Source organism: Mizuhopecten yessoensis, unplaced genomic scaffold, assembly GCF_002113885.1.
Source record: "Mizuhopecten yessoensis strain PY_sf001 unplaced genomic scaffold, ASM211388v2 scaffold4563, whole genome shotgun sequence".
Classification (NCBI taxonomy): domain Eukaryota; kingdom Metazoa; phylum Mollusca; class Bivalvia; order Pectinida; family Pectinidae; genus Mizuhopecten; species Mizuhopecten yessoensis.
In genome coordinates, this window is record NW_018405609.1 from 78,233 (window position 1) to 100,785 (window position 22,553).

General features: G+C 34.0%; 1 protein-coding gene across 4 annotated transcripts in view; it reads left to right on the forward strand.

Annotated features, from left to right (window-relative positions):
* LOC110449325 (N-acetylgalactosaminyltransferase 7-like) overlaps window positions 1-18,747 on the forward strand; it is a 32,679-nt gene extending 13,932 nt beyond the window's left edge. For 3 of the 4 annotated variants that reach the window (XM_021496105.1, XM_021496106.1, XM_021496107.1), the window contains exons 6-14: window positions 888-1,095; window positions 1,644-1,817; window positions 5,771-5,888; window positions 6,237-6,356; window positions 7,112-7,333; window positions 7,972-8,073; window positions 10,980-10,982; window positions 14,249-14,374; window positions 15,382-18,747. In XM_021496105.1, coding sequence (XP_021351780.1) covers window positions 888-1,095; window positions 1,644-1,817; window positions 5,771-5,888; window positions 6,237-6,356; window positions 7,112-7,333; window positions 7,972-8,073; window positions 10,980-10,982; window positions 14,249-14,374; window positions 15,382-15,519 — 1,211 coding nt within the window. In that variant the 3' untranslated portion in view covers window positions 15,520-18,747. The remainder of the gene's footprint in view (window positions 1-887; window positions 1,096-1,643; window positions 1,818-5,770; window positions 5,889-6,236; window positions 6,357-7,111; window positions 7,334-7,971; window positions 8,074-10,979; window positions 10,983-14,248; window positions 14,375-15,381) is intronic. The other variant, XM_021496108.1, reaches the window with a different exon arrangement.
* The last annotated feature ends 3,806 nt before the right edge of the window (window positions 18,748-22,553 follow it).

A 22,553-nucleotide genomic window follows, 5' to 3' on the forward strand; every position in this document is an offset into this window, starting at 1 on the left:
GCAATTATGTTACGAGGCTTGCCGTCACGTGGCTGTCTCAGGCGGTGAACGTTGTCGAATGATATGCCGTCAGCATTATCTACTTGCATTTGATCCTGAATAAATGATCTAAGAACAGTTTAAGTGTTTTCAGTATGACCCTCATTATCCGGAATTTCCGAGAACAGCAGGTTATATTTCATAGAATGCGTCTTTAGTTTCAGGAAATTTTCTCCATAGAGCAAACACGTTCCTCTAACTTGTAGTGGTGCTCCTCCTGTTTATCATTTACACCTTTGTTCTGTTCCGCTATTTGTCGCACCTCTATTATTTCTTGCTGGAGGTTTCTGATACATTTTTCAAAATTGTTCACTTTTTCATTTATTTGATCAAGTAGGTCTAGTTTTGGCAGGATTTGGTCCAGCTGTGCAAGTCTCCCATTAAGATCATTCATTATATGCATTACTTGTGGAGGATGTGAGAGAATCAGTCAGGTCATAGCTTCGTCATATGTAAATTAGTCAGATTACAAGTAAACCAACTTTATCCCAATAAAATAAAAACTAAATATATGATTACAAGTATAGATGTCCCCTCCAATATTGGTTATAAATTACCAATCAGGTGATATGTAAATTAATAAGGTTATAATAAGTTCTGATGTATATTCAATCTGTATTTCATGTATAACTAAATGTACTCTATATATATATATATATATATAGATCACATTTGATCAGATAAGTTGTTCAAAAACATGTATCACATGTAAATCTGTGTTAACAGAAATTACATTTTCATCTGGGAGGCTAATGAATGCAGTTTGTATCAAATCAAGTGTAATGAAACATTTATTTGACAAATTGCATAAGAGAAATATTGACTTTGATGTTGTTTACTTTGTTAAGATCATCTGAAAGGGAGGCTGGAGGAGTACATAAAACAGTTTAATGGTAAAGTGAAACTGTACAGGAACCCGGAGCGCCTCGGACTGATCGGCACCAGAACCCGAGGAGCCGAATTGTCCACGGGCGACGTCATTGTCTTCTTGGACGCCCATTGTGAATGTAACAGAAATTGGTTACCTCCCCTTTTAGCACGGATCCGGTATGACAGGTAGGTGACCAATTGAATCATCACCATTGTTAGGATTCTGTTTGGCAGAGATGTCAGAAGTTATGACTGAAGCATTTTACAGATCTTTTGTTTTTCTTATGACCCTGAGTCATGTTGACAGATGTTCAATGTCACAATAATATAAAATCCTTTTCTGAACTTGAATAAAATTTTCTCGTTTAGGGGTACTTGTGTAACAGTCCCAGTTACAGTAATTACGTGTCTAAAATGAAATCCAACAATACAATTAATTTTGCAAAACTGACTTTTCATTCGGAAACTTAATGTATGGAATTTTCTATGAAAGCACATAAACCACATAACATTAAAGTGCCTCCTTTTGAGGATTGTCTTCTAACTGCAACTGCAGATAGAAACCAGAACTTTGATAATTACCTTTTGTTGATCTGTTGTTTATAAGTTTAGGTGTCGATTTTAGATCTGTTTTATCTTGCTGATCAGACAGACATTTACGGAGTGTATGATAACTTGAAAGACAAAAAATTGTTAGGTTGAACATTGTTGGTTACACATTGTTGTATTGACAGGACCATTATGGCTGTGCCCATTGTTGATGGCGTGGACTGGGACAACTTCCGCTACCACCCGGTGTACGGAGAGGCACACCACCGTGGAATATTTGAGTGGGGCTTCCTCTACAAGGAGAGTGCAGTACCAAAGAAGGAGCTGAGTCGCCGACAACATAACAGTGAACCATACAGGTAAAAAGTCACCATACAGGTAAAAAGTCATCAAACAGGTAAAAAGTCACCAAACAGGTACAGTCAAAATACAGGTAAACAGTCACCGTACAGGTCAACTGTCACCATACAGGTAAACAGTCACTATACAGGTAAACAGTCACCATGCAGGTAAACAGTTACCATACAGGTAAAAAGTCACCATACAGGTAAAAAGTCACCAAACAGGTAAAACGGTCTGCGTATAGTTAATGGGCGGCACCCAGATGACGATACTGGTACATATACATTTTTTAATAATAATGGTAAAAGCACGATTGATTACTTGTTGGTTGTAAATGCGACAATAGACAATATACTTAAGTTTGATTCTGGTAAATTTAACATGTTTTCTGATCACTGTCCAGTTGCGTTTCATATATGTATTGGCAAATTTTTAGATACTCAAATTGTAAATGAGTTGGCTGATTACAATGCCATGTACAGTAGAGGAACCTGTACGTCTGTGAAATGGAAAGGCGAGAATACTATGCTAATTTTAGATAAATTAAGTGAGAACTGTGAGTTAATTGATGAACAATTGAATGTTGATTTAAATAACCAAGATGCAGTTGATGAATGTGTGAATAATATAAGTAGAATATTAAATGATTGTACATTACCTTTTTGTGAGTGTAGAGATACCCCTCTGAGAAACTCCCGCGATCACCGCACTAAAACTGTTGTTATTGAAGATAAACCGTGGATAACTCCTCGGTGCAAAGATCTATATACTGAATACAGAAATTCGTTGATTAATTTTAACCGGGATAAATCAAATCAAAATTACAATATATTAATAACCGCCAAACGTAATTACAAAAGGTTGGTGTTTAAAATTAAAAGAGTTAAAAGAGATTATAAACGATATGAAGGCGACATGCTGGTCCTTTTGAAAAGAAATGATCCAAGAAAATTTTATAGTATCTTTAATAATCGGAAGTCGAACAGAGCTATGAATACACTCACAATAGATGACTTCTATAGACACTTTAAATATCTGGCGCAAAAGGAGAATGATGGTGCTGACCAACATGTTCCTAATGTTAATATAGAGTCAGTTTATGAAGATCTTGATTCTAATATCACAACAAAAGAAATTGTTAAAGCCATTGAAAACCTGAAATCAAACAAAAGTTGTAGTGAAGACTTAATCATAAACAAAAATTTTATTCAAGGAAAGCATATTCTGGTGCCATATTTGGAACGGTTGTTTAATGCTATTTTTAGATCTGGGTTTTTCCCTGAATCTTGGTCACAAGCATGTATTGTTCCTGTTTTTAAGAAAGGCTGTATTAACGACACTAATAATTATCGTGGTATATCACTTGTAAGCTGTTTTGGTAAATTATTTACATCAATCTTGAATAATAGAATTATGACATGGGAAAAAGAAAATTGTATAATAACAGATGCTCAGTTTGGTTTTAGAAAAGGCAGTTCAACCATTGACGCCATATTTGTTTTACAAACATTAATTAACAAGAAATTGCGTAAAAAAGAGAGACTTTACTGTTGCTTTATAGATTTAAAAAAAGCATTTGATTTTGTTAATAGAGGAAAACTGTGGAGTAAATTAATACACCAAGGTATTCGTGGAAAATTTTTAAAAATATTATTATCTTTGTATGATAATGTCAAATCCTGTGTAAAATTTGAGGGTCAATTAAGTCATTGTTTCCCTAATTATACCGGTCTCTTACAAGGGGAAATATTGTCACCTGTGTTGTTTTCTTTGTATGTGAATGATTTTGAAATTAATTTTATTAATGATAATTGTCCAAGTATTGATTTACAGATGCTTAACCTTTTCCTGCTAATGTATGCTGATGATATGGTTTTTTTCGCTGATAGTCCAGCTGCATTGCAAAACATGTTAGATTCTTTACACAGTTACTCTAGAAAATGGGATCTGGAAGTCAACATTGATAAAACAAAAGTCATGGTTTTTAGAAACGGGGGAAACATAAGAAATAATGAAGTGTGGAAATATAATAATGAGAACATAGAAATTGTTGACTGTTTCAAATATTTGGGAATGTTTTTTAATTATAATGGTAAATTTTATAAAACCCAAAAGCATTTAGCGGACCAAGGAAGAAAGGCTTTATTTTCATTATCATCCTCTTTAAAGAACCATTGTTTGAATTTGGAAACCCAATGCTCTGTCTTTGATATTTATGTCAGCAGCATCTTAAGCTATGGTGCAGAAATATGGGGGTTTCACAAAGCTCCTGATATAGAGAGAGTTCATTTGAATTTCTGCAAAAAAGTCCTTAGAGTATGTAAATCTACATTCAATGATTTAGTTTATTGTGAATTGGGTAGACTACCATTAATTGTTACAAGAAAGCTAAAAGTATTCAAATATTGGTTGAAGTTGACGAAATCTGATAATTTGATATTAAAAACTTGTTATGATGAATGTGTCAACGTGAATGATCCGTGGATTTGTAACATTAAGAATGAATTAACTGCCCTAGGTCTTGGTTATATTTTTGAATCGAATCTACCATTGGTAAACACTTTTGAAATTATTGAACACAGATTGAAAGATGTTACTAAGCAAAATATGTTGGCAAAGATAGCAGCTTCATCAAAAGGTAGACTATATCAATATCTTATAGACAGTCATAGTATTCAGTTTTATCTCCGTAAACATATTGAAACAAAATACAAATATATGTTAACTAAATTTAGAACGTCGTCTCATCAACTGAATATCGAAAAGGGTAGACACAATAATATCATTCGCAGAAATAGAAACTGTAGCAAATGTGATTTGGGAGACGTCGAGGACGAATTTCATTTCATTTTTGTATGTCCTTTTTATAATGATTTGAGGTTAAAGTATATAAAGAAGTATTATTATAAGAGTCCCTCTGTTTACAAACTTGTCCAACTTTTATCTGTAAATAATGTCAAAGAGTTGTCAAATCTAGGTAAATATTTATATCTAGCCACTAAGCGGCGAAATTGATTAATTAGCTACACGTATTTATAATTTTTGTGCTTTTGTATTATGTTCTTTGTTTAGTTTGCACTTGTATGCTTATAGTCACTCTCCTATAACATATATACATGTACAATATATCATTATTACTTTGTACCTATAAGTCTTAAGACTTTTGGTGAATAAAGAACTTGAACTTGAACTTGAACTTGTAAAAAGTCACCAAACAGGTACAGTCAAAATACAGGTAAACAGTCACCATACAGGTCAACTGTCACCATACAGGTAAACAGTCACTATACAGGTAAACAGTCACCATGCAGGTAAACAGTCACCATACAGGTAAAAAGTCACCAAACAGGTACAGTCACTATACAGGTAAACAGTCACCATACAGGTAAACAGTCACTATACAGGTAAACAGTCACCATACAGGTAAACAGTCACTATACAGGTAAACAGTCACCATACAGGTAAAAAGTCACCATGCAGGTAAACAGTCACCATATACAGGTAAAAAGTCACCATACAGGTAAACAAGTCATGATCACCATACAGGTAAACAATCACCATACAGGTAAAAAGTCACCATACAGGTAAACAGTCACCATACAGGTAAACAGTCACTGTACATGTAAACAGTCACCGTACAGGTAAACAGTCACCATACAGGTAAACAGTTACCATACAGGTAAATAAGTCATTACAGGTAAACAAGTCAAGATACAGGTAAACAGTTAAATGTCATTTCAGGTACAGGTAAACAAGTCAAGATACAGGTAAACAATTAAGTCTCATTACAGGTAAACAAGTCACCATACAGTTAAAAATAAAGTCTCATTACAGGTAAAAAATATCATCATACAGGTAAACAAAGCAAGTCACCATTTAATTGCTGAAATTGTTTTCATTCAAACTTTTTTACACAGATTTATTAGAAACCTTTTTTAACCGACAAACTAATAATGATGGTTCTGTTTAGGTCGCCAACTCATGCTGGAGGACTGTTTGCAATGGACAGAAAATACTTCTTTGAAATGGGTGCTTATGATGAAGGACTAAAAATATGGGGAGGAGAAAACTTTGAGCTGTCATTTAAAGTATGTATATTTGTTCTTGTGATACAGAAGACAATCCTGAATACGATGAAGCACATCTAATAACTGTAACTTAACAATTAAAAGATCATTAGGTTGAGAACAGGCAAAAAATATATTTTATTGATTATCATAATAGAGGCATTCTTCAGAAGGAGGATAAAGAATATTTCACATGAATATATCTTTTTTTAATTTGAAAGAAAATTTAGGAAATATTTAGTGTGTCATCGTCAATTAAATCATATGCTGCTTTTACATTTTGTATTGTAAATTATTATGTTAGTATATGTGTACCTGTGACTTGAGTTGTATCATACTTAGAGGAATGTCTGTTAATACTGTCTGTAGCTGTGGCAGTGTGGAGGAAGCATTGAGTGGGTACCCTGTTCCCGCGTCGGCCATGTCTACAGAAACCACATGCCATACGGCTTTGGAAAGCTGGATGTTAAAATTCCCGTCATATCACTGGTATGTTTAAATGATCAGAGCACAGTAACTGCCGTTCTCTTGTGAATTACATTAGCAAATTTATTTTTGAAAAATTAAGATAATAAAAAAAAATGTGTTTCTTATTGCATTTGTTAAGTAAATATTTGTGATTCTACATCAATAAAATTTTACATTTTTTACATAAAATTAAAAAATAAATACTTCTGTTTGAAGGTGCTCAAGGCAAAAAAATACTTTTAATCGAGTTCTCAAATATTACTGACTGTGATGTAACTTTGATAGCAGAATTATGTGTAGCCACACTGACGGTATAAATGCATAATACAGAATAATACAAAGAAATGTAGTTCATTTTAATTCATTTTAGATGTAACACAGCATTTGATTGGTTAATCCAAAAAACTTGTGATGGTATAAGCACAATATACTGTCTGCAAACCCTTTCACACTTGCAAATGAAGCCAATATAGTAATTGTTATGTATAAATGACATCAATGACACGAACACATCATGAAATTGATTATGAATGACATCATGAACAATAGGTTGACCCTGAAAGGTCAATGTAATTCAGCCTCAATTTTTAAAATTCCTGACATCACCAATCCACGGTAAAGTGAACTGGATTTTGAAAGGAATGCTAAAATCTAACTTAAAAATCATCATTTCCTTTTGGTTGTTTTAGCTTATATGAATCAGAATATGCGTCGCCAGTAAAATACAGTAGGGTTATCCCCGAAATTATTCGACTACCAATCCATATTTATTCCAGAACTACATGCGTGTGGTGGAGGTTTGGCTTGACGATGAACACAAGGAGTTTTTCTACACACGGGAGCCCAGTGTCCGAGGCTATCCTGTGGGGGACCTCACTAAACAACTCAAGTTTAAAAAGGATCACAATTGTAAAAGCTTTAAGTGGTTCATGGAGGAAGTAGCTTTTGAAGTGTACGACAGATTCCCCAAACTGCCTCCCAACAAAGCTTGGGGAGAAGTAAGTCTGAGGAGTGGTGTGCTCACGTGAACATATAAAAATGTAGAGAACTATATAACCGTATATAAATCAAATTTCGGTAGGTATTTTTATTCCAAAGCATGTCAATGCTTATTCAGTTCTCACAGCTTTTTTTCATGGTTAAATGATATTAAACTAAATTCTGTACAGTTACAGATAAAAAGCAAGTGCTACATGTATAGATAATTTGTTCCTGATTCTCTAGTTTTAGTTATGCTTGTAATTTTTTATGGAGATTGGAAAAAAACAGCTGTTTTCAAAAATATTACAAAGTGTGCTTTAACAGAGGAGTGTTCATCTGATGTAGAAGTTAGGTAGAGTGTGACAGTTTCTAATCTTCAGAATGTTGTAATATTTTAATTTCCCAATTATGAATTTGGAAAATTGTAAAAAACGGGAAGATTTAAAAAAAATAAAATGTTGATATATCCAAGCTCAAATCCAGTAATAAAATGTTTAAGTATCCATTTCACTTCCTATCTAAGGACTTGATAACCCTGTAGTTAATACAAAAGAAAATTCATATGATGAGCATTGCCGATGGTCCAAGACATATATCAGTTCCAAAAAAAGAATTAAAGTGGATGTATTCAAATTTTGTTTTGGTATGATTACAGGTGAAGGAGAAGAGCGGAATGCGTTGCCTGGATACGATGGGACAACAAGTCGGCGGAGGGGCAATGGGTATCAGTGGATGTCATCACTTCGGTGGTAACCAGGTACAGTGGATGAGTACAGTTGTCTCCCCTGATATGTGTTTGGTACAGCCTGTCACCCCCTCTAGCTCAAATCAGACTGGCAATAATCTGTGTCTGTCTGTTCCGATCGGTTTCTTAGGCAGTCACAAAGCTGTGGATTCATACCATGTGGACACAGGGGCAGGGCACAGACTAACCCCCACCCCATATAGTCTTGTAGACTCTACATAAGCAAATACGGGTCAGGGGTTAGTCTGTGCCTTGCGCCCTGTGCATGTGGACAAACGTTACAGGACTTAGTGTACTTAAGATACTTCCTACGTTGTTCACAGGGATATTTAAAAAATTCTCTTGACAATCAATCTAAAAAAAAGGGGGAAAAAAAGTTTTAATTTAGATATTGAACAACACCTTCAATGTGTTAAACCACTTTAACTTTACTGTAGCAACTCTTGATTTGAATTGAATTTCAGAGATTTTCCATTAAAGAATTAAAAACATATCCAAGTACTTCAGTTATTCAAATCAATTTTTTCACTTCATACAATAAAATGATGGGTTAAAAGACTTAGATTGAGTAATGTTTATATCTAGTGTAATCATATTTGTCAGCATAATTTCCTTGTTAACATTGAAAGGTTTTAGGTCAAAACCAGGCCCTAGTTTCACAGATATTAATTAACTTGCAGAAATTTCTATGTTGGAGGTTTTTTTCTCCATTGGAAAGCATTATTACAATTTGGAAAAAATCATAATGCTTTTCTATGGAAAATTGTACATTACGGAATTTCTTTTGTTTGTGGAACTGGGGCTTGCAAAAGTTTTCCTGTACTAGTACTTGATATGAATATACAGCTATTGTGATTGTGATAAGGAGCTTAAAGGCGGTGAGACAAAGACAATGGATTTTATAATGAGATGCAGCATGATTGAATGGCATTCAATTGAACTTGCATGGCATTGGTATTGTCTTAAGATATTGCGTATGATTTAATTATGATTTCTTAAATTTGGGAAATTTGATTTTTTTCTTTCTTTTTTCTTTCTTTTGAAATGCAGAATGATTTTGCTGTCAGATAACAAAGGCATTTGATATCTTGTGTGGTGTAAATTTTGTTGAATGAAAATGCATGAAAACCATAACATCATCTTTGAAAATGTATAGAATCAAGTGAAGTGACAACCTAATACAGTACATAAATAACCCCAAGAACATCTGAAATATTTGGACATATAGAATACTTATTGTAACAATATGGTATTTAAAAGGTGTTTAATTAACAAAAAAGTACTGTTGATTGACATGTATTGTTTATCATAGGTGTCTGTTTAAGGTCATATTAGTTAAATAATTTGCACTACATTGTATTTGAATAGGTAACACAATGAAAGTACTTTATACTAAATAATAGATGTTAACTTGAGTTCTGATTAATATTAACACAAATTACTTGTGTATTGCTATAAATTTTGATTATTTAATGGCCAATATAAACAAATTATATCAAAGTCAATGATACTACATGCCCATTAAATACCAAAATGATTAAAATAATGGCCATGAAACTTGCAGTGTCAATGAGATACAATTTTTGGTTCTTTATTAGTCATGTGTTGATAATGTTAGATAAAATTAATTGTATCCTCAAACAAACAAATAATTGTGCTCCATATGTTTCGAATTGATTCATGAAATTAGTAGAAGTACTGGCCATTAGCAATACAACAAATAAATAATGGCGAAAGATGCTCAAGTTGTTGAATGATGGTGCTGATATCGCATTTCACAGGCTATTTGGAATCATTAACCTAGAACTGTATTACATTCTACTTAGTACGGATTTTCGCACAGCATATTATAATACAAACTTACTTCCCTAAAACCCTTGAACTCATGGAAAGCACCAGCAAAATCTTTTTTTGGTTTTAGTAGACATGCTTATGGGGGGAGAGGGGTAATGCTGGGAAGGGGGTATTTAAAACTGTTGTCATATCATATACAAGTTATAAACATCTTAAACGTATATGTCTGTACTTCTGTATATTAGTGATCACCTTGACATGTAATTGGTATGTCTGTAGGTGTATGAAATGGCACTGTGTAACTGTAGGTTGTATGGGAGATATCTATAAACATGTTTACTTTGTAAACGTTGAGTGAAATATCTTTCTGTATAAATACCGATATGTATAATAATATGAATGCCCTGCCTGTGATGCCATCTCGCCTGTTGCCAGTTTGATTGATAGCTGTACTCTGGTCACTGTTGTACCTAACACATTCAGGGACTGACAGGTAACATCCAGCTTACCTGGCTGTCACCGTTGTGGTCGCCCTCCATCTGGTTAACTTTGAATTTCAAATATATAGAATCCTTATGAAATTTATTTTAAGCTTGAAATCAAATGTAATATTTGCTTGTTGAAAGTTGACAATTAACAACTATGATTTTAAATTTGTTATCACACCTGAGACAGGTAAGTATATCCAGGTAAATACTGTTTATATAGAAATTGTGTTGCATGCTACATACAGAGGTTCTTAGTAAGTTATGCATTATGTTATGCATTATTTCAAAAGTACATGATATTATGATATTTTATTTTTAATTCACAGTGTATGAATTTTATGTTTTACCTATATATATACCTCTATATTTGATCATTGTGTAAGTGTAAACTATATTTTTTTTATCAATTTCTATAATATACACATCAATTTTCCAATAGTTTTTGTGGTATATGCCCTGCCAAAGTCAGCATAACTCCCAAAAAGTTTCCCCATATTAGGCCAAAACCAGTATAAATTCTCCATGTCTTTCTATCATCACAATTTCTAGCTAGTGTTTTTAGTATCAGTAAACATGTCATGTCTTTTTGATTACAATGCCTGTGAATACCTGACCACTTGAACTACCCGTACACAGCAAGTATGTATAGATAGTTATCTCCCTTGTGACTTATTTGGAGCAAGGGACTTCATTTCTATAGACTTTCTGGACTTAATTTTGGACTATCAAATCTCTATTTAGTGTTTTGAGGTTGAGGTTTAATTTTTTCTTTCTTAGTAAAAAAGTTTCTTTTTAGCTAAAGTGCGATAATTCTGTAAAAGCTTGGCTAGGAACTGTATCAGGTCATAGAAAACCTAAATCAAGATATCTGTTGCCTGTGACATAGAAAACCTAAATCAAGATATCTGTTGCCCATGATATAGAAAACCTAGACCCAGATATCTGTGGTCTGTGAAACAGAAAACCTAGAACCAGATATTTGTTGCCTGTGACATAGAAAACCTAGATCCAGATTTCTGTTGCCTGTGACACAGAAAACCTAGATTCAGATATCTGTTGCCTGTGACATAGAAAACCTAGAACCAGATATTTGTTGCCTGTGACATAGAAAACCTAGATCAAGATATCTGTTGCCTGTGACATAGAAACCCTAAATCAAGATATCTGTTGCCCATGATATAGAAAACCTAGACCCAGATATCTGTGGTCTGTGAAACAGAAAACCCAGAACCAGATATTTGTTGCCTGTGACATAGAAAACCTAGAACCAGATATTTGTTGCCTGTGACATAGAAAACCTAGATTCAGATATCTGTTGCCTGTGACATAGAAAACTGAGAACCAGATATCTGTTGCCTGTGCCATAGAAAATCTAGGTCCAGATATCTGTTGCCTGTGACATAGAAAACTGAGAACCAGATATCTGTTGCCTGTGCCATAGAAAACCTAGATCCAGATATCTGTTGCCTGTGACATAGAAAACTGAGAACCAGACATCTGTTGCCTGTGCCATAGAAAATCTAGGTCCAGATATCTGTTGCCTGTGACACAGAAAACCTAGATCCAGATATCTGTTGCCTGTGACATAGAAAACCTAGATCCAGATATCTGTTGCCTGTGACATAGAAAACCTAGATCCAGATATCTGTTGCCTGTGACATAGAAAACCTAGATCCAGATATCTGTTGTCTGTGACACACTTTTACATCAGATTTGTGAGTACAATGCAGTGCAGCAAAAACAAAACAAAAATTATTTTACCTGCTTTCGACTCAACTATTTTTAACTGTTCTCTGAATTGGTCAGTTTTCCTGATCTGATTTCCAACATTTATTTTCAATAAAGCAGTTTTCAGGTATCTACTGTATTATTCAAGGTGAAAGAGAACTGGACCTGATATCTGTCATTGTACTAGCTGGTGTCACACGTTTATAGAGAACTGGACCTGATATCTGTCACTGTACTAGCTGGTGTCACACTTTTATATCAGATTCTGCTGATCCCTATTGTTGGGGCATTGGGTCTTTTCAATTTGTTTAGTTTTTAACTCATTCACATCTGAAGACACATTTAAACTCATCCAGTTCAAACGTTGGAATAGCTCATAATGAAAATTTCAGAGATGAATAAGTTAAAGAGAAAGTAGATCATGGACATGTACTATGGTATCAATTACTTTAATTCCTTCCATTTAAAGTTTTGACTGAGCATTGTTAGATCAGTGATAACTTCTGGTTCTTCTTTTTCTAATGTCCTCTTTCTCAGCCATAGCTTTTAAACTGTATAAGATGTCTTGTTGAAGTTGTAAGACTTCCTTCATCACCCCACGAGGCGTATGTGTAATTTTCTAGGACAAATATGCGCAAAATTTCTGGTGAAATCTAGTAAGGTCATAATTTTTAAACAGTTGAAGATATTGCGATGAAACCTGAAGTGTACAAGCATCACCCATTGCAGGTGTACAGTGCACAGTAATTATGTCAATGCAGCCTTGACCTCAGAGATGAAATTAAAATTTCCAGGAAACACTTGTCCAGGCCATATATATCTTCTAAACTGTTACAGGTATTTCAATAAAATCTGAAGTACACATGGATTTTATTGAAATACCTGTATCATTTACTGCACTGTACATCTTCTGTGAGTGACACAGGTAATGTTCAAGTATTGTTGCAAGTTTCATAAAAATATATATATATTCAATGGTTTCAAATTAACAGCCAACACAAATTTCTCTTCAAATATTGCACTTATTTGATTTTGGACCTGAAGGTGAAGGTCACATAGCCTAATTACAAAGCACTGTATCCCTCCTTTGTCACCCACAGAAGGTGTGTACAGTGCAGTAAACGATACTTGAACATTACCTGTGTCACCCACAGAAGGTGGACAGTGCAGTAAACGATACTTGAATATTACCCGTGTCACCCACAGAAGGCGTACAGTGCAGTAAACAATACTTGAACACCAACAGAAGGTGTACAGGGCAGTAAACGATACTTGAACATTACCCGTGTTACCCACAGAAGGTGTACAGTGCAGAAAACAATACTTGAACACCCACAGAATGTGTACAGTGCAGTAAACGATACTTAAACATTACCTGTGTCACCCACAGAAGGCGTACAGTGCAGTAAACGATACTTGAATATTACCCGTGTCACCCACAGAAGGTGCACAGTGCAGTAAACGATACTTGAATATTACCCGTGTCACCCACAGAAGGTGTACAGTGCAGTAAACAATACTTGAACACCCACAGAAGGTGTACAGTGCAGTAAACGATACTTGAACATTACCCGTGTCACCCACAGAAGGTGTACAGTGCAGTATAGCGCCTCTAGAGTCAAAAGTCAAATAAGTGAAAGGAAAACATTCATTCACCGTTTATATTGCAAGCATAAATAATTATAAAAACCTCACTGATTTACTGTACTAGTAATACTATACATATAATGAACTTCTGTTAAGATTGGGGTTTTGCCTTGGGTAGATTTGACCAAGTTGTTAACAGTCTGACCTTACATGCAGAGAACGCTAGCCATGGTTCAATAATTATTGGAAGCCATTGTAGCATGAAATTTCTCAGAAAGTGTATTCCCCAATATACCAGGGGGACATAAAATGGTGTTGGATGGGTGCTACACTGTTTGTGTTGTAAAACTCAAGTGAAGTAGCACTGTTTAAGAAGATGCAGTTAGAAGTAAAAATATAATTGGGCATTATTATATTTTAGCACCATTATTGAAACCATAGTGTATATACATGTATTCACAGTGTAAGCAGGCTAAATGAATGAAGAATTACTGCTGCCAGATAAACATGCACTTGTATAGTATGATATGGTCAATGTAAGGTGGAGTACTGAGGTAAGTATAACGTATATGTAACTCTTTATATTGTAGATGTTCCGTATCAACACCAAGGGCCAGATGGGGGTTGGCGAGCGGTGCATTGAGGCCCCCAACGGGAGCACACTACACATGCATTTCTGTGAGACACAGCCCACAGGGCCATGGCAGCTAGATCTGGTAAGTAGGTTCCATGGTTCAGTAGCTCTGATTATTCAGTAGTCTGAGTTTCCTCTGGCCTTACACCAGACTCAGACATTTTGACATATAGATGTCTGGTGTGGGGCCAGAGCGCACTACTATATGAAAATGTGGAACTCTCCGACACTGTTTGGTATCGGACAGTTTTGAGGTTCTGACAACAAAAATTGACTGTGACACAATACATACCTCACATGTATCGATAAATGGATTATTTATTGATCCAAATCTGCTCTTATTATCCCAACAGCTGCTAATTTCTGTCAGTAGAGTCCTCGGTTTTCAATTTTCAAAATTTCCCACCTGAGCGAATGCCATTTTTTTAGGTCATGGGAGTGACTAATTATCAACAAAAACAGACTGTCTGGAAATCTTCTAATATTTCCCGTTTTCGGTCCGGATCAGTACGGTTTGTTGATTAGTCACTCTCATAGCTACAAAATGACGTTCGCTCAGGTGGGAAATTCTCGACCTTATTGAACCTAGGAAAACCATATTAACTTAAATACTACATAAAGAAAAACTTAGACAAATTCTGGGAAGATCTTGAGTTGAAGTACAATCATACAGCGTCCTATGTATAGACTTATTTTATGTTTACCACATTGTAATTTAAATTATATTGATGTGGATATAGAGGCAGCAATGCCTGCGTCCACTAATAACGTATTAAATAAAATGAATTACCATTTGAATTTACCAGAGTGACTTCCCTTTTATTTACCAGACAACAGATATGAATGAGCAACATCAGCATTAATGATAATACATTGTTAACATCGAGTTTTCCGGAAGACAGCTACTTTCATTTTTGGTATACAATGTATTATATTATTTTCCAAAGCAACCAATACAGCACAGTACCATAATTGTAGGTTGATTTGCAATACCAGCACATGTGATATAGATATCACAACAACATCATTAAAATAATTAAACCAAGAAAATGTTGGTATGGTTTAAGATACTGTTTTCTCTTTCTACAGACAACAGGTGTGATCCGACATGAACACCACGAGAAATGTCTGGAGGCGGGAAGTGGGAACAAGGTTACATTGGAGCCGTGTGACCCGTCTAATGAAAAACAGAAGTGGGTCGTCAACGAGGTCCGACAGTGGAAGTGATCGTTGTAATCTAACAGATCTTTTAAACATACAGAAGTTTTAAGTAATCATCATGTCATTTATTTTTTTTGTTCAAAACAATTATAATCTCTACTAGATGTATAATACCCATAGCAGTGAAGGGATCTGAACATGATGTGATCAGTATTTGCTTAATGTTAAAGTTATTCTTAGAAGAAGGAATTACATGTAAGAGGAGCGCTCTAGTAAAATTTCTGTAAATTTAAAATTATGATATTCCAATGATGTACAATGCAATGTTATTTATATGTGATATAGATGTAGAATTTACATAGATAATGTCTCAAATTAACTTACTATTCTAGAGAGATTTTCCTCAGAAACTTACAAACCTACACCTTAAGCACCTGTGTTATGGAGAATCTTGATTTTCTTGACATGCAGATCTATGTAAATTATGCTATCCGGCAATATATTACCAGGGTTTTAAAATTTAGTCTTTACAATTTTTGTCTTTACAAAGATCATCCATGAAGTATGTTATCACGGGGTAGATCATCCATGAAGTATGTTATCACGGGGTAGATCATCCATGAAGTATGTTATCATGGTTTGATTTGCACATTTGCCAACTTTTTAGAATTTCCATGGAGGAGATAACCAATGCTCAGAATTTGATGCAAAGTTAAAATGTGTGTTTATGAACACCCTAGGATTTTTTTATTTTTTTTCCAATGGCATTGATCAGACATTACAAGATAGGAATAGTTTAGCAAATTCACTGGTTGAAAATACTCAAGTTTAGGGTCCAAAATCGGGAGTCTCCCACCTAAATAGTTGGCAAGTATGGATTTGATGAGTGACAATGCCTATAGTTATGTACTGTGTGTGTGATCAGTGAGATATAAAGGGTACAACGTGTCAACTTGTACAAATTTTAATTTGAAAATTCATTAATCTTGCAGAAGTTAAAATCAAATTTTTAGTTTCAGTTCAGGCATTACCACAAAATTTTGCATTGTATAATGTATTTTTAACAGGGAATTAGCGAAGCACAGTTGTAGAATTTATTGTGCAGTTTCTCCGTCTTCTGTTGCACAAAAAGACCTCTTTGAAGCTTGTCAGGTCTAGACAACACATACCCACATCATGCCTATTCTAACAGGGTATATGTTGGTCCGGAACAGGGAAATGCATTATACATTATATAATTATTATAACGTTTTTCTTAACTGGTTAGCATAAATATTCTTTCAAAGCTGCAAAGCCTCAAATATATAATTTTATTTGGTTTTATAAAATATACATGTATAAACCCTTTGTAATAAAGAATTTATGCAAGTATTTCATTTGGGTGAGATATACATAACACTTGCTATTAATTCATGTGAGTTTTAACAGCAAGGAAAATATTTTATTCAATTTAAGGCAAACCTGCTATACTATTCAATTCATTTGTAATGTCATGTAATAAATACATTTTGACAGTTGAATATTTAATAAATTTTAATATACCAGGTAGAGTGTACATGACAATGATGATGATGATGACAATGTTGATGATGATGATGATGATGACATAGACAATTTTATGTCAGTAATATTTCACAATTTGTTTTTTACCTTAAATGAAAAATTGCTTAATTTTAATATTGTATCAACAACATAAATTAATTAGAAATTGTCGTTTTGATTCACAATATTTGTCTAAATTAAAAACAAAAATCTCTACTTATTGTAATCTAGGTATTACATATGAAATTTGTTTAATTCCTTAATTGAAAAAGTTGTGGCAGCTAAAATAGTATCGGGTAGCGTAATAAGGCATTTCAGTTCAGTTATTCAACACAGTAAGGTACTTAGGCTCAATAAGGCATTTCATCAAAACAAGCTGGCACAATGAGGCATTTTATCACCATAAGTTGGCACACTAACTCACTTCACCAATGGAATATATGTGACAACAAGTACAAAGATTAAGCATATCAAGTGAAAAGATTTTATTTTTGGTGTTTTTAACGCATATTGATGATATAACGAGATGTTATTATGATATTGTAAACATGTTCTTAATTTTCTTATCATACTAGTATGTATATTTGTCGGAGCAATAATTAGGTGAAATGATTTCTTTATATTTTTTTGCAGTGGTTTTTTGGTTGAAACGAAGTGTAAAGTTGCATTTATTCATATATAAAAAAAGGTTTTTGTGTACATCGGTTAGTTACAAAATTGTCAAAAAAAAATATCAAATTCTTTTCATAAATTAACAGTTAAACTGAGTTTCATAGGTTCAGTGTGTACCACATCTATTACATCAGTTACCGCATTAACATAACAGCCAACAAGTTATATCTTGGAATCCCAAATAAACTTAATCATCCCTGAAGACACATTTGAACTCTTCCAATTCAAAGATTGGAAAAGTTCATTATGAAATTTCAGGGGTGAATGAGTCAACTAGACTTACCTGTGTGTTTGTCGTAGCTGTATTGTCTGTATTATGTATTGAAACATTCCATTTCACAATGCTGCTGCTCATGACATGAAACTCACATTTAGTTCACAAATAAATTTTACCTTGAAATCATTTGTACCAAGTAGGTAAGGTATTATAGCTTAAGTAACTGTAGTTTTATTCTAAGTTTCGTTTTTTTTTTAAATGTACATAAAAAATGTATAATATATTTTCGCTTGTTCAGTTCATTATATTAATTTGTCATTTTCTAAAATATATTTTTAAAATTTTGCGAAGATATTGCTTGATTTTTTGTGTGTGTTAGTATTTTTTGACTATCAGTAATTTGTGGGTATATGTGATATAGTTTAAATTATGTAAATATTTGTTTAATCTGAATTTTCTTTTGTCTGCCAATTTTGTAGAAACTAGATTTCTCACAAATCTGTTACCCAGATTTTATACTACAACTGACATATATAACAACATCATAGTATTGATAATGAAATTAAATTCAGATGATCTAAATTACCAGGCCGATACTTGTTAAAGAGTAAAAAAACCAGCTTACAGCTTTGAAAGGTATGGTTTAAATATTGTGTCTAGTCAAGTTTTATTTAATTTAAATACATTATTTACTCTGCGGCAAGTTAGGTATATCTTGTAAGCACAGGACAGAGAGATTGCGATTTGTCAAGTGATTTTCTCACATATCAGTGGAAGGGGGGTGTTGTTTATTGTTAGAACATCACATAATAAAATTGCATTCAGAAAAAACACTTGACGATTTTGAAGCAATAGNCCCCCCCCCCCCCCCCCCTCCCCATATTTGTTCGATATTATGCTGCTAGAGGTTCGATGATGAGGATCTCTTGTGTAAATATTTATACAATATTGACATGTATATATAGTTTTCTGTGGTTAATTCAATGTGTAATGTAGTAAATCCTTTACTGACTTCTGCTGATTGCACTAGGGTCTCATAATATTGGCAATAATGAGTAATGCCCTGTACAACTAACTCCTAGTATAGCAACATTTCAAGACTGTTAAGAAGTACAGTACTCTCAGCACACAGCCAGAATAGGTCAACAGAATGTACTATCTGATATTTAATCATTTTTATTTGTATCAAATACACCATTGTTAAAATTGCATTACCTTTATTATTCTATTGTAAAAATAGCTTTAGACTGTATGAGTAATATATATACAGTGTACAGGTCTATATATTATTGTCAAGTTCTCTATAAACTGATTTTGAGAGGTTTGTTGTTCAATACAGTACAGTCACATGTTGTGGATCCAGTCACCTTCAGTTACAACTAAAAGGACTGTATTTTGAAATAGCTGGATTACTGGGAAATTTTTAAGGATCCCTGTACCACTGCCAAAACCTGTAACATAGGCTACATTCGCGTATCCGGTTGAACCTGTAAAGAAAACGACAGGTACAAATTTGGACCGAGGCTGACCTCAGGAAAATTTGGTACGTGTAGATTGAGTGGTCCAGACGTACCTGACCGAAACTAAAATGCTGACCATTTCCAATTTGCGTTATTTCTTTCTTAAACAATGTCAAGTCACATGTAATCTTTAAGATACGTTATGTAATTAAGTGGACGCGTGAGAGAAGGGCACAATATTCTTGATATATTGTTTTTTATTCTCCGAAACTGTGGATTTTTAGCTCTGCTTATAGAACGGTCCAAGTGTGTTCGTTTATCGTGGAAAATTTCTGCGCCGCACGTACCGTTTCAACCGGGATACGCGAATGTAGCCATAGTGTCTAAAACACTTTTTTTTACTGGCATGACTATAGCTTTGATATGTCATTTTTGAAGAGAAACCATACCTTACGGGATTTTTATGAGAAATAATGAAGATGAAATGAACAAAAGGTAACCAACAACATTGTTCCGAGTGTAAAAAAAAACAATCTAAACTCCAGGAGTTGAATCCCTGTTTAGCCCCGCTCACTTTACTATCACTGAAACTGATTGAGATACCTGGTCAACAGAAGTGTCCTGGCCTAGTTGGTCTACAGTTATATCCAAATGGAAGTTAAAGGGAGGTTATAACTCTATACTGGAAAAACAATAGTGTAGTGGGACAGGGATCCTTAAAACACCGGCCAGATAACATGGTGATGGTTGCTGGACCTACAGGTCTCTGTTGTACAGATAAACCTAGATCTGGATATTGTACAAGACAAATTTACATAGAGTAGCATATAAAGGTTCTCATAAATGACTTAAACAGCTTAAAAAGCTGATTATTTATTCTTGTTTCTTGATCCTGAAAGGTAAAATATTAAATATTGTGACAAGGCAGATTTCATTATTTTGTCATTTTGTCTCCAAAATGAGTTCTTGACAAGATTTGATAATTCAGATAATAAATATTAAATAGGGTTTTAAAGGAGATGTGTTTATCTGTGAATTTTATGCCTGATGATAATGGATGAGAAATGTAATGTACAATGTACTTAACTAAATGGAAAGGGGACTGTGTTCCAGAGTGTGACCTGTATGATGCCATGTATATCAACACTGGGGTCCATATTGTCATTTGACTCAACCCAAAAAATGTTCTGAATAACATTAATCACATATTCAGCTTAATTGGCTAAAACCATGGATAAAATCAGCTCCAATTTCCTCGGTTATATGATCTAAAGAGGTAACATGGCATAAAGGTGTCATATTCTTAGTATTCAACTTTGTTTTCCAACAATGAGAATTTTTAGAGTGTTGTATACAGATTTGCTGGAGTAAAAAGCCATCAGGGCGTGACTTCTGATGCAGTGTCCTCAAAGAATTATAGTTATGATATAGCTTTTCACAGATTACTGTTTATAGGAACAGAAATTTTAACCCAAAAGAAATGTACTTTCTGCATATAAACTGTCCTCAATACTCAAGGGGTTTACGCTCATGCTCTCTGCACCCTTAAAACATGTCGGGACAAAATTGAAGGCTCTTTATGCACTACGAAGTAGACTTTTCTGATCCTTTGATGTACATCAAAATAATTTCACAGCAGAATGATGGTAAAAGTGACCGGCTCTGAAGTCAGGCATTTTTCCTCTGTAATTTTCAAACAACAGGTATCAGCCTGTAGCAATTGGTCCTTTTTTTAAACATATTCCAGGGGTATAGAGAGCGTAAGAGAGCGTAACTGTGGAGTATCGTGGATGCATTTGATATTTAGAGAGCAGATGTCTCGATTGTTGGAATCTGGTTGCACAAGGGTTCAGTATAATTGAAGGATGGTACAAGTATGTTTGGCAGAGTGTGTACATTGCACATGTGCATGGTGTGCTGGCATATATGTACAAGTGTGTATATATGGGTCGCAGACAGATATGTACATTATAAGGAGTGCGAGTGTGTGGCTTGATGAAATAATTGTTAACAAAAAAGAAAATAAGAATTGATACTTTTGACTGTTTGAAAAGTTTTTATGATTTTAGAGGGTTTGGATCCTGGTCATGTGTTGTATGTTTTAATATGATGTCCAACAAGTGGTCATTAAGTATTAATAATATCTGCTGTAAAATACGTATTAACAACAGATCATAATCTGTCGCAAATTCAATATTCTGTTTCTCTTTATACAAATTCAGTTGTAGTCAAGTACTCCTGGTTCAAAGGTCATAATCAAGAAACAGAAACACATGAAATACATAAAAGATATATAGCCAATGGACTGGGAGTGATGACATGAAAATGTAATGGAATTCAAAACATGTACCTCTATAGATGTAGTAGCTTTGTATATAGCTGTGAACAAGGTTAGTGGTGTCTTCATTGGCTGGAGATGTTTGAGTATAATATTGGTATACATTGTAGTTGTATTCCTGATGGAGGAGCTGTTTTACTGATTTCCCCCAAAAAATCAAATTTAGTTCAATATGGTCTTGTTGAAAAAATGTCTTTGTTTGATGAAAAATTCACATTTTATTTACTGTAATTAAAAATGAACAATACATTTAGAACATTTACATTTTTAAGTCTTTTATATCTGATGGATTTTGTTTTTTGTCAGATACTCCATGACAAACCAAGATTTATTTGATATATTTTGGAAGTCCATGGAATGGTGCTAAAGTGTAAGATTATAACAGCAATGATGTAAATAGTATTATTTAACATATTCATCACAAGGAATAATTTACAATTTGTTCACAAGGGTCCAGTTGCTCAAAGAATGGTCAGCTTAACGAGTGGTAACAATAGATAATCAAGCCATAACTTGGAAAAGTTTCTTCACAAAGTAAATGGTTTCAGGTATTTCTGTTTTAAGATAGTCATTTTGAATCTCAATAGTTATTTTTTTTATTTTACATTTTCTGGAATTTCAATATTTTTGAATCTGTTTAATGATAAGTTCTTTTAAGGTTATTTATCTGTAAGCTTATCATTCTTTGAATAACGAAGCCAATTCCTCTGGAGACTTATGAGTTGAGAGACATTGATGGGATGGGGAGGTAGGTACGAGTGACACTTAATGTTATATATATGTTACAGCTGGTTTTGTAAAAACACCTTAAATATATACCTAATCTCTTAATCAAGGATCCTGTACCACTGCCAAAAACTGTTACTATAAC